The sequence below is a fragment of the Panicum virgatum genome, chromosome 4N, assembly GCF_016808335.1.
Source record: "Panicum virgatum strain AP13 chromosome 4N, P.virgatum_v5, whole genome shotgun sequence".
Taxonomy (NCBI): domain Eukaryota; kingdom Viridiplantae; phylum Streptophyta; class Magnoliopsida; order Poales; family Poaceae; genus Panicum; species Panicum virgatum.
The window spans coordinates 43,816,352-43,831,958 of record NC_053148.1 but is presented as its reverse complement, the minus strand read 5'-3'; the positions used below and the strand labels follow the sequence as shown (position 1 = coordinate 43,831,958).

The 15,607-nt window shown below is 45.7% G+C and overlaps 2 protein-coding genes across 3 annotated transcripts; both read right to left on the bottom strand.

Moving 5' to 3' along the window:
* Window positions 1-4,528: 4,528 nt before the first annotated feature.
* Window positions 4,529-6,569, bottom strand: LOC120669437. Its single transcript, XM_039949193.1, has 5 exons — window positions 6,377-6,569; window positions 5,943-6,223; window positions 5,663-5,837; window positions 4,720-5,597; window positions 4,529-4,651 (listed from the first exon to the last, which is right to left on the bottom strand). Exons 1-5 carry the CDS (start codon window positions 6,567-6,569, stop codon window positions 4,529-4,531), a joined length of 1,650 nt encoding a protein of 549 aa, XP_039805127.1.
* A 5,225-nt stretch (window positions 6,570-11,794) lies between these two features.
* On the bottom strand, window positions 11,795-15,271 carry LOC120671389 (proteasome assembly chaperone 4-like). Of its 2 annotated transcripts, XM_039951696.1 has the most exons (7): window positions 14,857-15,262; window positions 13,902-14,193; window positions 13,283-13,481; window positions 12,581-12,649; window positions 12,370-12,445; window positions 12,220-12,284; window positions 11,795-12,141 (listed from the first exon to the last, which is right to left on the bottom strand). In XM_039951696.1, exons 3-7 carry the CDS (start codon window positions 13,463-13,465, stop codon window positions 12,046-12,048), a joined length of 489 nt encoding a protein of 162 aa, XP_039807630.1. In that variant the 5' UTR covers window positions 13,466-13,481; window positions 13,902-14,193; window positions 14,857-15,262; the 3' UTR covers window positions 11,795-12,045. The 2 variants fall into 2 exon arrangements, with proteins under 2 accessions (XP_039807630.1, XP_039807629.1); XM_039951695.1 differs by lacking the exon at window positions 13,902-14,193 and having other exon boundaries at window positions 14,857-15,271.
* Between the last annotated feature and the right edge of the window lie 336 nt (window positions 15,272-15,607).

Genomic DNA, 15,607 nt, shown 5'->3' with positions numbered 1-15,607 from the left:
CCTGAGCCTTAACCCCGAAAAATGTGTGTTTGGGGTCCACAAGGGAAAGGTCCTAGGATGCCTGGTCTCAACCAAAGGCATCGAAGCCAACCCAGACAAAATCGCAGCCCTCTGCAACATGGAAGAACCAGAGTCAATAAGGGACGTGCAAAAACTCACGGGCAGAATCGCCGCCCTGAACAGATTTATCCCACGCTCGACAGACCGAAGCTTACCGTTCTTTAAGGTCCTCCGAAGCTCCCAGAAATTTGAATGGGGCGAACAACAAAGAGAAGCTTTCAACTCCCTCAAAGAATACCTCTAGAACATTACCAAACCAACTTCCCCAGACCCAAAGGAGACACTCCTGTTATACACTTCCGCCTCTCAAAAAGCTGTTAGCGCTGCCCTAGTTGTCGAAAGAGAGACAGATGGCAACCGCAGGCAATACCCAGTTTACTTCGCATCCGAAGCTCTTGCTGGGTCAAAATTGCACTACTCAGAACTCGAAAAGATAGCCTACGCAGTCATCATGGCCTCCCGCAAGCTTCGCCACTACTTCGAAGCACACAGAATCATAGCCATCTCTGATCAACCTCTACACGACCTACTACACAATAGAGAGGCTTCGCCAAGAATAGCCAAATGGGCCTCAAAACTATCAGAACTAGTAGTTGATTTTGAAAAGCGAACAGCAATCAAATCCCAAGTCCTGGCCGACTTCATAGTAGATTGGACATCCCCCGAAGCTCAAGAAGAGGAACCCGTAGAAACCTAGACAATTCATTGTGACGGAGCTTGGCAAAACGAAGGTGTCGGGATCGTAGCAATACTCGAGTCACCTTCGGGAGCAAAAATACGATATGCCGCTCGCCTCAACTTCGACCAGTCAGCACCATTGACAAACAACACAACCAAATACGAAGATCTTTTGCTTGGGCTTCGCAAAATGAAAGCACTAGGACATCAACACTGTGTCATCAAGACAGACTCGAAGGTCATAGCAAACCACATAGAAAAAGAATCCGAAGCCAGAAAACCTGAGCTTATCCAGTATCTGGAAGCCGTGAGGGCAATGGAAAAACATTTCAGAGGCTTCACAATCATCCACATTCCTCGTGCTCAGAACGACGAAGCTGATAGGCTCACAAAAGCAACTGCCAGAAAGCAGCAACTCCCACCAGATATTTTCTATGAGGAAATCTCTATACCTTCGACCAGGCCAAAGAAGGAAAGCAGAATCAATGCGATCTTCAGTGAAGACTGGAGGGCGCCAATAATGGCGTACCTTCGGGGACACTACGAACCTTTTGACGAAGCAGAAGAAAAAAGACTCTCTCAAAGAGCAAGAGGCTATGTTATCTCACAAGGCGAGCTATAAAAGTTAGGGGTAGTAACCCCTTGGCTCAAATGCATCCCAGTCACTCAAGGCATCGAACTCCTAAAAGAGATCCACGCTAGCATCTGTGCATCCCACATAGGCATCAGGCCTCTCGCAGCAAAAGCATTCATGCAGGGTTTCTTCTGGCCATCTGCACTGAAAGACGCAGAGAAAGTGGTCAAAACTTGCGAAGCTTGCCAAAAGTTGAGCCCAAAATCAAACAAACCTTCGGAACCTTTGCAACTGATAGCCCCTACCTGGCCTCTCCAGCGGTGGGGAATGGACCTTGTAGGCCCCCTGCCTACCGCCAAAGGAAATTACAAATATGCAGTGGTAGCCGTTGAATACTTCACCAAATGGGTCGAAGCTAAGCCCCTGATAAACATCACCTCCGAAGTGGTTCGAAAATTCTTCTGGCAGAACATCATATGTAGGTTCGGGGTTCCGAAGGAACTCACGGTAGACAACGGCAAACAATTCGACTCTCAGCTATTCAAAGAGTTTTGCCGAAGTATAGGAACTAAACTCATGTTCGCTTCAGTCTACCATCCCCAATCAAATGGGGCTGTGGAACGCGCCAATGGCGTTATCTTCACAAGCATCAAAAAATGCCTTTTTTTACCAGAAAAAAGGCAAATGAGTGGATGAACTCCCGAAGGTTGTATGGTCGCACAACACCTCTGAAACAAGAACCACCAAATTCACTCCATTCAGGCTATTGTACGGCGCCGAAGCTATGAGCCCAGAAGAGCTCAAAAACAAAAGCCTAAGGGCAACCTCCGCACTCGAAGGCAATGAACCTCCGAAGTCCGGACGACTCAGACCTGATAGAGCTCGACATTCTACAAGCAGCTTCCAATCTAAGTAAATATCAGAAAGAAACCACAAAATGGAGGGACAAGAAGGTGGTCAAAAAGAACATCTCTGTGGGAGACTGGGTCCTCAAGCGCAAGCCAAACACAGAAAATACAGGAAAAATGGAGCCAAAATGGGACGGCCCATATCTTGTTATCTCCAGCAAAAGGCCCGGGTCATACCACCTGGCCGACTACGAAGGCAATGAGCTGTCACATTCATGGAATGCTGACAGTCTCAAAAAGTACTACATCTAGCAAAATGTAAAAAGGGTCGGACCGCGAATCTATAAGCAGGTCCAGACTCGTTAGGAACTTTTTTCACTTCTTTTTCCGAACCTTCGGGCCGTACTCTTTTCCTCACAAAGGGGACTCCATTCAGGAGGTGAGGTTTTTAACGAGGCGGGCCCTTTGTAAATTTCATCACTATAAATGAAAATGCTTTCCCCTACTTCCGAAGCTCTCGACAGCCGAAGCAATGTTAAAGCTGCAAACTTCGACCGTCGCTCGATATAAATTACAAAAACTAAGTCAGCCGGGCTCGCTTCCCTCTCGAGCCCAGCATACTTATCCCAAGAGGCACAAACCTTAGTTTTTACGGGCAAGGGGCTGCCGACCAAATGTCGAGGCCAAAACACCTTCGCCCTAAAACTAAAGTGCAACAAGTACTAAAAGGCAAGGGGCTGCCGATCAAATGTCGAAGCCAAAACACCTTCGCCCTAAAACTAAAGTGCAACAAGCACTAAAAGGCAAGGGGCTGCCGACCAAATGTCGAAGCCAAAACACCTTTGCCCTAAAACTAAAAGTGCAACAAGCACTAAAAGGCAAGGGGCTGTCGACCAAATGTCGAAGCCAAAACACCTTCGCCCCAAAACTAAAGTGCAACAAGTACTAAAAGACAAGGGGCTGCCGACCAAATGTCGAAACCACAACACCTTCACCCTAAACAAAGTACAACAAACCCCAAGAACCTTCGCGCAGCTTCAACTAGCATGTGCAAGGTGGGAGGAAACATTTTTCTTAAAAGTAAAATATGCCCATGCCACTTAAAGTATGCGGTCAAACACCCCAAGAACCTTCGCGCAGCTTCAACCAGCATGTGCAAGGTGGGGGAGACAATTTTCTCAAAGGAAAAAATGCGCTCATGCCGTTTAAAAGCATGCGGTCACTCTCATGAACTCCGAAACCCCAAGAACCTTCGCGCAGCTTCAACTAGCATGTGCAAGGTGGGGGGAGACATTTTTCTTAAAAATAAAATATGCCCATGCCACTTAAAGCATGCGGTCAAACACCCCAAGAACCTTCGCGCAGCTTCAACCAGCATGTGCAAGGTGGGGGGGAGACGTTTTTCTCAAAGGAAAAATGCGCTCATGCCGTTTAAAGCATGTGGTCACTCTCGTGAACCCCAAAACCCCAAGAACCTTTGCGCAGCTTCAACCAGCATGTGCAAGGTGGGGGGAGACATTTTTCTCAAAGAAAAAATGCGCTCATGCCGTTTAAAGCATGCGGTCACTCTCGTGAACCCCAAAACCCCAAGAACCTTCGCGTAGCTTCAACTAGCATGTGCAAGGTGGGGGAGACATTTTTTTTAAAAAATAAAATATGCCCATGCCACTTAAAGCACGCGGTTAAACACCCCAAGAACCTTCGCGCAGCTTCAACCAGCATGAGCAAGGTGGGGGGGAGACACTTTTCTCAAAAGTAAAATATGCCCATGCCACTTAAAGCATGCGGACATTCACACAAGAATGAATCCCTGAGAACCTTCGCGCGGCCTCAATAAACACGTGCAAGGTGGGGGAAACGCTTTTCTCAAAAACAATTTGTCCATGCTGTCTAAAGCATACAAACACGAAACACACAAAACCTCCGCTCATCCTTAACTACCATGAGCCTTCGGGGGGGAACGTTTTTTTCCAAAGAACGAAATCCCGGCGGCCGAAACCCAAAAACAATCGCCACGCACAAAACAAACGCAAAAAACCGCAAAAACAAAAGACAGCAGCAAAAACACGGCAGCCATTTACATCAACCACAAGATCAATAGTATCTTCACCAACAAGGATATCCTTCATCATAGTTCAGATGCTCCTAGCACCGCTAGCGTTCAAAAACTCGGCGACACTTGCACCCGGGTGGGCGAAGCTAAAATGCTCCCAATCTGTCCAGAGCGCAGCAACACCATCGCGCCCGACTCGAAGCGGTGCCACAGAAATTGTTTGACCTACCGGCACAACTGCCTGGCCAGGGTGGGAATATTTACATAAGAGTTTACATAGAAAAATGATAAGTTCATTTCATAAAGACTGCAATCCTAGACCTTCGCGTTGCCCTCCTCTTCGTCGTCATGGCCAGCTTGGCCAGACATCCCAGCAATCTCTCCAGCCTCCAAACCTTCATCGACGACCCCCTTCGCGGCCTCGCGAGCTCCCTTGGACTGCAAAACAGAACAGTTAGAGAACATTCAAACACAAAAAGTACAAACCCGAAGAATAATGCCCTAACCTCCTCAAGGCGCTGGCACGCTATGTCACGCAAGGCCTGACGTCCAACAGACAGACAGAACTTTCGTAGAAAAGATTTCTTCACCGCTTGAATCCTGCTTGAACAAGTCTCCAGCTCCGAAGATTTCGGCAACTGATACCCAGGAGCAGCAATTTTGCTCAGGTCTTGACAACCTTCGTGTTCAAGCAAAGCGAAAGCATTCTCACAAGAGATAACCGCCGAGTTGTCCGAAATATCAGTCAAGATATTCCCCAAGACGGCGAACTCTTTGAGCATCCAGTCAAGCAGCCCGTTCAAGCCCAAACCATCGGACCTTACCAAGGGCTCGGGCTCCGCCCCGAAGGTCGCGAGCGCATCTTTGTAAGCTTCATAGATTTCAGAGCTCTTCTCAACAATTTCATTAGTAGCTTCAGCAAGCAATTGCGTGTTTTCCCGGGCCTCCTCTTCCAGCCTTTCAATAATCTTATCCTTCTTAGCACAATCTCCCGAAAGTTGAACAGCGAGACTCTCTGCCGTCTTGGCCTTATCAACACTTTGCACAATCTCTTGCCTCAGGCCCTCGATGGTGGCCTCCTTCGAATCCAAATCTTTCTGCATTTCATTAACAACTGTATCATGGCGTCGTGCCCTCTCCTCCAACTCTTCATTCTGTTTTTTTCGGGAGTCATCGAGAGCCTGAAGCAATGATAGTTCCTTCTTCATCCTCTCATTTTCTTCAACCAAACGAAGTCTCTCTGCAGAACCTTCGAGCACCTTGTCAGACTCCATCTTCACCCTTTTCAAAAGAACCCTCCCAGCAAGAAAAGCCTTCGCATTCATCGCCGCGACAACACGGCCAAGATCCCCAGTGCCAAAACTTTCAAGCTCATTCTTGAAACCTGCACAAACCATAGTCGTTAAAGAAAATCAATAATGCACAAACCACAAGAATAAGCAAGAATACCTTCAACATCAAAAAGTTCCTTCTCCAGTTGACGCTTCTCAACGGCCGAAGAAGTCCCCTGCGAAGGTAGAGGAACCTTCGTGGGTCCAAACTCGATCTCATGGCTCAGCTCCGCTATCATCGTGGCAACATCTACTTCACAAATCCAAGGAAGATAAGGATCAACATCCGGTCCCTGAAAATTAAGAGGGCGAGGCAGTAGAATCCCACCTAGTTCATTGAAGCGGTGTAGACCATCTTCGCGCGTGTCCTCTCCCATCAAGGCCGCTGCCGCTCCCACCGGGTCCTTCGGGGCCTCAGTAACAATGCGACCAGCACCTTCAGTTTCAACGCCCTCCAAAGCCCCCGAAGGCTGAGCGCTCGGGGTCGCAGCAACCATGCCGGTAGCCTTCGCAGCATCTTTCGCCGGGGCCGGAGTTGGCTCAACATTGGCCGCTGGCATAGATGAGACAGGATTGATGGCGGTACCCTCGTCGTCCAAATCAAGCAAACTAACACTTCGAAGCCCAGCGCCTCGTGACGGGTAAAGCTTGACAACCACATCCCCGACACTGTCCGGTCCTGAAAGAATGGTCCAAAACTGATCAAGATAAAGCTCCATCGAGTCCCCTCGGAGGGGGGAGTAACTTATTGTCTCCTCCAGCTCCCGCATAAAGGACTCACTACACATCTCCCTAGGAGGAACATTTCGAAGGTATCGAACTAAGTGATTACCTTTCTTAGTCGAAGGCGCCTTCGGAGGCGGACGGGGCAGCTTCGCAGTCAAGACCTTCGGGTCAGCCTTTGAGGCATCAGCATCCGCAGAAGAAACTTTCCTCTTCTTGGCGGCAGGATCTTCGCCCGAAGTGCCCTTGCTCCTTTTCTCCGGCTTCTTGGGCTCCTCCCGGTCAGGATACTTTACACCCATTGCAGCAAAAGATCGGTTCACCCGAGACCCACTATGGCAGCAAGCAAGGAGAGATTCGTGCTCCTTCGATAGATAAGGCCCCACTAGTTCCACTGCCCTTTCCTCAACCTCAACAACTATGGCTTTGTCACTTTTTCCAGGAGGCTTAACAAGTGCAAGCTTTGGGAAGGGTACACTCTCCTTCGAAGCACGAACCTTAACCTTTGCAAGGGGCAAGCTTCGGGAAGGGTACACTCTCCTTCGAAGCACGAACCTTAACCTTCGCAAGGGGATTTGGATCCCAGCCGACAGACAAGGGCCAGATATTTGCACAAATAAATTCCTCAACCAAGTCCCTCCCCCCAATCAACCCAGCCACCATCCCAAAAGCGTCCACACAATCCTTGTAACCTACTCCGGACCTCCGGAAATCAGCCTGGCTGATGTGCTCGACCGGAAGCACCTTCGATGCCAACGGATAAGAAACCTCGGCCGAATCATCGGCACTTGGAAAACCAACTTTGGCATAAAACCAGAACTCGGTCCAGCCATCATCCCATCGGTTCTTCTGACAATATGAGAGCTCTAACCGTTCGATCTTTTGAGACCTGTTGGGCCTCCAGGGCACGAAGGTGCAGCAGCCGCTCTGAGCGCTAAACACCTCATCCTCATCCGCAAACCGGACCTTGCGACCTTGAGGGTGAAGCTCATACAAACGACAGAAAGCGTCAGCCGAAACAGACCCCCCGAAGGTCTTAACGGCCCAAAAGAACTTCGAAAGCATGACGAACGCATTTGGCGTCAACTGATGAATCTTCACCTTGAACCGAGCAAGTATCTCTGGAACCATAAGGTCGAGGGGGAATCGAAGCCTAGCGACAAAAAAGTCGCGAAACACCACGCACTCCCCATCTTTGGGAGTGGGTGTTTCCTCTCCTTGGGGCGGGCGGCAGATACTCACTGGAAAATACCCCCTCTCGACATACGACTCGATTAAAGCCACTGACATAACCGAAGGTCCGAACCTGAGGGTCGGGGCAGGCTTGTCCTTCTTCATCAATTCTGAGGGATCTGCGTCCACGTTCGACAAGTCCTCCTCGTCCCCCGAAAGGTGATCCTTCTCCTCAGACACGCCAGCACCTTCGGTGATCTCTTTTGCCGTAATCTTCACACGAGCCATTCCTGTGAAAGCACAAAATAATGAGACTCAAAAAAAAACTTTGCAAGCCACTCACAAATGATGCAGACGATGCGAAGATCTCCCAACTCACAAACCACTTTGCCAAACTGCTGCGGCGGAGAAGCTTGAAGCTACTGGCAAATCACAGCGCACCACGTGGCAAGCTCGAAAAAACCAGCAGAGCTTCGCTACAAGCAGAAGGCGTGAAAGCGACGCCTCACCCCCCCCCCAACGGTAAAATCGAGAAGGATATCAAACGTCGCCCAACTAAAAATCGACACGTATGCAAAAGTTACCTTCGGCTCGTCCCAACCTCCAACGGAGGGAGACATTTTTTGGTTGCAGGTAACGGATACTTCGAGGGTTCGGCCCGTCAGAGTTGGCCCTCGCCCGCGAGGGGCTACTATTGGGGGGGTCACCGTCTCGAATAACGGAGGTTGCCCGAAGCTACACAATGGGAGCCGAAGGTCCTGGAGGACGCTGAAGACCGGAGGTTACCCCTCGTCCCGAAGGTCTGAGGACATGTCCGAAGGTGATCCCGTCAGCCGAAGATCCCCGGAAGACACCGAAGGTCCTAGAAGGAGAACGAAGGTCAACCGCTGATCTGAAGGTTGCCTCGAAGCTTCGGAGTAGCTTCTCGGTTACGAATCGGATAGGATAGACAATTTGTACACTCCAACTTGTATGAAATAACCTACGGCCCAGGATATTCGCAGAATATTCGGGGCAGGTAGGGGCATCATGGTCATTATGTAACAAAGGTTAGGGGTATAAATACCCCCTAACCAATCTGTACTCGACACGTGCATATATGAGGGCGAAACTTTGCCACTTTGCTTTGTATCACCTTCGTGTATGCATTTTGCTTGGGTTGTAAAGAAGCCGAGAACCCAACACAGTACTATCTGTTACAAGCATGACATGCTGAATAAATGGTTTATTGCGGAAACCTAACTCTATTTCTATACCCAAAACTGGATAATGGAGCACTGGGAGAAAAGTTATTACATAACCGCATTTGCTGGATTAACCAGTGGAAGTTCATTAGTTGTTATGTCCAAAGGTATGATGGTTACTATTTCTTGTTACTATTCGTGCTTGTGGCTTGAACCTCCATTTTCTGACCATTTTCCAATTAACTGTAAAAAAATATCCTAATATATCTCTTGGACTTTGCCTGCTAACTTCCATTTTTTTCGCCATGGCATTGTTTATAAATTATCAGGGCCAAATATTATATAGTTTTGGGTGATATATTTTCACTATTACAGGAACTCCTTACATTCAGCAATCATACAAGGTTAGTGAATCATTCCCTTACAAGTGGATCAATAAAAAGTGTAAAGAAGGTTTTCATGTAACATCTATGGGCACCGCTGGAAATCGCTGGGGCGCGGTCATGTCAAGGAACTCAGGATATTCTAATCGGGTTATATCGATTGCTTGGCCATATGCATTGTTTGTTCCATATGCTTGCCTATTTATATTCCTCTGAGCTTTCCATTAACTGCTGCGTGAATATTTACATCCAGTTGAGTTTGAGGATTGCATGTCCTTGTCTGCTTCCTTGTATAAGACATTTTAGTGAAGGTGCCCAACATTCAGATGAGAATTCTGCTGTCAGTTATGACATTTGTAACACTACCTGATTAAAATTTATTTTCCTTCTTTGCAGGTTTCGAGATCATCTTAATCAGCCGGCCTGCTATATGATGATGATTCAAGTTGTGTCCTACTAGCTAGGAAGCACAAGCACTTGATGAGCAGATTGTCCAAGTTCGGAGCATGTATGTCAGCATGTGTACTAATGGGAATGTGTAGAAAGAAAAGGTTTCAGCTTGACCACCACAAAGAAACTTCTTCCTGTATCATACTGCAAGAGGCTCAGTCCCCTTACTGTATTGGTGGGTGAGTACATATGGGAAAAGGGGAAGTCAGGTGATTGCATTTCTTGAGGATTTGTTTAATATTTTTTTTTGAAGGGTTTGCGGGAGCACCGCTATGTCATTTAAGAAGGAGAAGCATGCAGCTTAGAGATTGAAGGAATCTCCAAAACTAACATGCTGGTGTTTTCTTGTATATGGTTTGCTATGGCTGCTAGTGAAGTAGGTACCAATGGATTTTATTATCTGTAATGGAGTTGGAAAAATAATTAAGTTAATCTTAGTTTACAAGAAACAATGTGGTAGCTAATTAGGCCTGAGGCTTATGCATACATGAGTTGAAGACAAACAAATACTGCTGAAATTGTGCCCTAAATCTGAAGGGCAATTTGTTACACATGGGCTTTATTTATATATTGGTACTGCCATGAACATGATGCTTGAATGCTTAAATGGAAAAAAATATAGATGTATCTATATGAACAAATTTTCTTTTTATTTATAGTCTGCATTTCTTTTTGTTGGAGAAACAAGAGATGTAATATTTAAGATGAAAGGTAGATGGCATGAAGGCTTTGAAGAAAGGAAAAAAATGCATATGTTGCATGGTCAGGAATGCAATAGTGTTCTTTTTTTTTATTTTTGGTGTAGGCCATTTAATTTGCTCTTCAGTTCCTTGATTCAAATTTTGAATAGTTTCAACATGTCCAACTGAAGATATGAGATTGTATTAGCCTATCATGTCCTAAACTCCCGTGTATGATCTGGTTTGATGATTCTTGTAAGTTACGGATAGGTGATGTTGTTAATGGTCTGTGTGTTTCACTTATAGAAAGGGACTAGACTAATTGACTTACATTGCAGTTTTGTTTGTCGTATAGCTTTCAACACATTTCTGACAGTCGTGGACCTGTGTTTTTTCTTTTGTAATCTGCAAGTTATCCGTGGTGTTAGCACGAGCACCTTAGTAGTACCAATACCCTGTAGCTGCCCAACTTCTCATACTAGCTTGTGGGGCCGAGGAGGTGGCAGGGATGGCCCACCAGCTGAAACCTGCAGCATGGGCGCCTGGTCCAGGAGGTACAGCGTTGCTTTACTGAGGGCAGCATGGACCGTCCACAGCGATAGGAGGAAATGAAGGAGTAAATCTACTGTTTGGCACTGTAGATGTACTGTTTGGCACTGTAGACAGAGAAGGCGTGGGAAACGAGGCAAGAGCAAATTTGCTCTTGCTCTTGCCATTGTGGACAGCCTAACGCTAGTTTTCGATTCTCGCTGTGTCAACATCCTTCTCATAAGGCCCACCTACGGAGGAAAAAAATCACTCGATCACTTGGAAGCCTCCGCTAGGCCAGCGGCCAGCACCCAACAATATTGAAAAAAAGCTCACTAGCCGACTCTTCTGCACTCACCGTTTTTCACACTGACAGCAACAATTCGGTTCCACTGTGGCCATGTTTGGTTGTTCCAGAGAAAAATTTCATGAAAATTTTTCGTCACTTTGATCACTAATTAGAGGTATTAAATAAAATCTAATTACAAAACAATCTCCACAATTATGATACTGTAGCAATTACGACAGCTAACTAGGTCTTTGACCGCACAATTAGGAGATGATTAGATGTGGTTACTATAGCATCACTGTAGCCAATCATGATTAAACTTGTCTCTTTAGATTCGTCTCGAAAAATTACACCCATCCATGAAAAAATTTCGCAAATAAACTTCGTTTAGTATTTCATGCATTCGTTTTTTCTCCTTCATGGATGGAGAAAAGAAACAAAGGCTTTCTGTATTCGCATCATGACTTCGTGGACTTGCTCAAGGTTAAGCACAAGATATCTGCTTGATCTCTTACTAGAACTTCCAGTCAAAAAAGAAAAAAAAATCTTACTAGAACTGCCAGAGCTTAAACCTCGCCGGAGAAGATAACCAGGGCCAAAATGCATGAACCTCCATGCAATTTATTTTTCTTATTGGCACTTCCATGTAAATCTTGCGGCTATTGATCGCCCGTCCACCCTCCAGTCCACACACACGCAAAAAACATGCACCGTGTAAATAGCAGATTTGTTTCAACCTATAAAATACGCAGAAACTTCGAATGCAAACTCCTCTAGCCCTTAAGAATAGTGCTGAACGATCTGAACACAATATGCGATGCACAGCACAGGGCTTCGATGTTCCAAGGCATCGATCGATTTGCAATTTGCATCTAGGAGTTGCAACTCACCATGTTTCAGAGCATCCAGATCAATGGCAGGCTGTCGTTTGTGCAAGAGCCCTGGAAGGCACTATAATTCAGAACATTTTTGCCACATTGTACAGATACCCAGTCAATTGATCAAGCCCAGTAATAATCACAAGCTTTCCTCCTGCATCTAACGGTGAAACTAAGCCCAGTAATAGTCGAAGCCTCACCAGATCACACTACCTATTTCTGTGCAATGGAAGTATTAGCCTCCCCAGCTATGGGTCTCGTGTAGCCCAAACCTTTCAGCTTCTCCACCAGCTTCCTCTCCGCAGCAGCCTGAAATCATGAACCAGTGACCACCAGATACACAAATTCAGAAAATTGTTGTGCAGAGTTGAGTGCGCTTGTGAGTACCTCAAGCATGGGGCTGTCTTTTGGAATGTTGCATGCCAGGACTATGTTCAGACCAGTTTTCAGCACTAAAACATTAAGTGATGTAAAGCTTGTTGTCAGTAAGCTATAATGAATGCATCACTATTAGTTAGCTGACAACAGAAGCAGTACCTAGACGGCGGGCGATTCCTGATCCGGTGTTGTCGGATGTTCCTCCTAGTACAGAGGTGACACTCACTCTATTATCCTGCAATGGACATGAGAAGGCAACATAGCAAAAATTGACAACGAAACATCAGTTTTCATGAGGCAACACTGCCAAAAAAAAAGACAATGAAATAAATGAGCATCATCTTCTAAGACTGAAAGAGTTACCACTTACCGGCCTAGTGGTTGCAGCAGCGTACAGATGGCCAAATTTTGCTGTGTTGCATCCAACCCACACATAGATCTGCATCAAAAGAATAAAAAATAAAGGCTCAAATATAATCACTCATATAACTATTCTACATACACCAATTAAAGCCTGAGAGTTAACACATCACAAACAAGCTGAGAGGATTCAAAGGCAGATTGAAGGCTTTGAGAAGACAACTACAAATGATATAAAGCATTTTCTCTATCATAACAATGATGTATAGATAAACACTTCAAGCTTTGCTCATAGTGACAATGTCGAACAACCAAACACTTAAGTGTGATGCTTCCGTTTCATATGAAGAAACATACAGGGCACACTTGTAACTTCAGGGCTCAAACTTACTTGATTTTCTAAATAAAACTTGATAAGACATCAGGTGTAACATTCTCCTTTTAGAAGTATAGAACAAGCCACCAACACAGCAACTACAATTAATACCATTTGCATAATTGCATTTCTCATCCAGATGAAGTTTCTTTTCCCATCTTATCTATAACTACTTTTCCTTTTCGTCTTGCACTTGGCTGTACAGATTGGCCAACATTCAAGTCTATCATTAGAAGTAGCACAAGCATTTTTTACCGACAATGAACTTGTGATAAATCTTGAATTTACAGAAATTTCAGTTTGATACTTTGATTGAAACCAAGAAACCTTGTTTACCTGTTTAGAGAACCTCACTATCTGAAAATGAAGTGTGACATCATGAAGGTCCTCTGTGAAACAAGTGACTTGGAGGTCCCCCTCGGACGACGAATCACCTGAAGAATTAGTTTGGCCCTTTTTCCGGGTTGATGAACTCACCACAAAATCTGAAAAGCTTGTCCTCAGCTCCTCTGAAGACATCACGCACCTTTAAACCCTGAAATAAGAACAAATTACTTCCATTCCATGCTTAATGATATAACAAAGTGGATAAAAACATGAAGCGATTGAGGATCCATTTCCTCAATCTGCTTCTGAAACCCAGGATCAATGACATTCAGCATTGGTGCAACATGAGGATTATTTTGCTTAAAGTTAGACTTGGTTTGTACTGTTCTTAATTCTAGTTCTGTAAGTGAAGTTGGTCGGGTGGATTATCAATTCAGTAGTAGCAGGAGCATCACATTGTATTGGACTATTGGTCCTCTTCATTATATAATTATAGGACACTTGAACAGATAAAGTACAAGATGCAATATAAATAGAATGGTATTTCGTTTCAATGTGTGCAACTGATTCTAAGTTCAACCAAATCGGCGAAGAGATGGGGATTGGGGAGGATTTGAGCAAGAGCTACCTAAGGGGCCGCACGTGTAGTGGAGGGAAGCTCTGTGCCGTGCCGTTGCCCGCAGCTAGCTCTGCCTCGCATGGTTGCGATTGCGACTCCCAGCAAGCTGGCTCAGCCGATGCGCAGAGCTGCAGATGCAAGGTCTCCGGCTCTCCGCCGACAGTGGCCCAGTCGCTGGTTTGTCCACCGTCAACCGCTTCATGTTTTTATCCACTTTGTTATATCATTAAGCATGGAGTTGAAGTAGCTTGTTCTTATTTCAGGATTTAAAGGCCAGTGCTGCTGCCTTTCACTGGTGTCCCTGTGCATCAGTGTTGAATAAAATCACTAGGTTGATTCTAAGAAGCCTCATCAAATTCTGGTATGGAGTTTCAGCATATTCGCTAGTTGTACATGCACAAGTCTCGGTAATATAGAAAATCATAATATGATTACACAAAGGCAAAGAATAAAAATAATATTGTTTTACACAAGTGGTAATGTGGGTGTCTTGATATCTAGAAGCCATCAGTAAATGTATTTGCTGTGAATTCTGGTGCAATCTCTCCCAAGGTAAACTATCAAACAATCTCTTAGATTTGATGGTTATCCATAAAGATTTAATATTCTGTTAGCATCTACAAGCCTGGTAAACTATTGTAGTGTAAAATTAGTAGAGAAAATAAAACGATTTAACGAAGAACCATATAGCTATTGTAGCACCTGAACTTGCGAAGGATGAACCAAAGTAATCCAAGAGAGGACAGGAAATACGAAATATGACCTCTACAGATGCGGCAAACAAATATGTAATCACGAACAAATTAAGGCCCAATAAACGAAGCATTTTAGCCTGGGCCTACTGCATCACCGCGCGGGGGGGGGGGGGGGGGGGGGGGCTCTAGCTCCGCCACGAACTGAAATTCCCGATGTATTGCAACAGTTCCAAAAACAAAAGGGGCAGGAGATTGGAGAGGATTCAAACCTTGACGCGTCAGATCGAACTTCGCAGGGAAGGAAGGAATGAGGGAGTTGGGGGGTCAGGAGCCGCCGATGGGAGCAGCTGAGCTGAGGAGAGGCTGGCGAGGTGCGGCTGTGCGGGGCCTCCGTTGGCACCGAGGAGCGGACGTCGGAGGCGGGGAACGGATCAGCAAGGCCGCACTGACTCGATTCCGACCGCTCCTAGCTCCGGCGGCCTGGCCGGAGGGCGGAGGCGACCGGCAACCAAACCCTAGCGAAGGGAAGGCCTGGTCCCTCTGCTGCTGCTCAATACTCGCGTCGTCAGGAAGAATCGTGTGGAGGAGAACAGAATGGAAGTCAGGCGTAGTCGAGGAAGAGGAACGGCGTGGAAGAGAACAGAACTGAAGGCAGGGTAGGCCGAACGGAACTGAGTCCCGCTCAGTTCGCGAAAAGTAAGCGACAAGTTAAATGTAGCACACGTTGCAGCCTTCGCTTCTGAGTAAGCGACTAATTACTTGACAAATAATGTCTAATTATAAATTAATTAGACTTAAAAGATTTATCTCGTGCTAATCAGTTAGACTGTGTAATTAGTTATTTTTTCAATTGCATTTAATGTTTCATGCATGTGTCCGAAAATTCGATGTGACGAGTAGTGTAGAAACTTTTTTGGGAAGAGAACGAAGCGTTAACATTAGAAATAACATGGCATTTATAAACAACTTACAGCATAATAATGAAAAACATATCTGGTAGAAACCACAATTTTTGTGAAA

Coding starts and splice junctions, on each gene's coding strand:
- LOC120669437 (XM_039949193.1), bottom strand. CDS start 6,569: ATGGGTGTAAAGTATCCTGACCGGGAGGAGCCCAAGAAGCCGGAGAAA. Junction 5,838..5,942: donor CTGAGGCCCCGAAGGACCCG/GTGGGAGCGGCA, acceptor CTTAATTTTCAG/GGACCGGATGTTGATCCTTA. Junction 4,652..4,719: donor CGTGCCAGCGCCTTGAGGAG/GTTAGGGCATTA, acceptor TCTGTTTTGCAG/TCCAAGGGAGCTCGCGAGGC.
- LOC120671389 (XM_039951695.1), bottom strand. CDS start 13,465: ATGTCTTCAGAGGAGCTGAGGACAAGCTTTTCAGATTTTGTGGTGAGT. Junction 12,650..13,282: donor TAGTGAGGTTCTCTAAACAG/GTAAACAAGGTT, acceptor CTTTTGATGCAG/ATCTATGTGTGGGTTGGATG. Junction 12,142..12,219: donor AAGACAGCCCCATGCTTGAG/GTACTCACAAGC, acceptor TCATGATTTCAG/GCTGCTGCGGAGAGGAAGCT.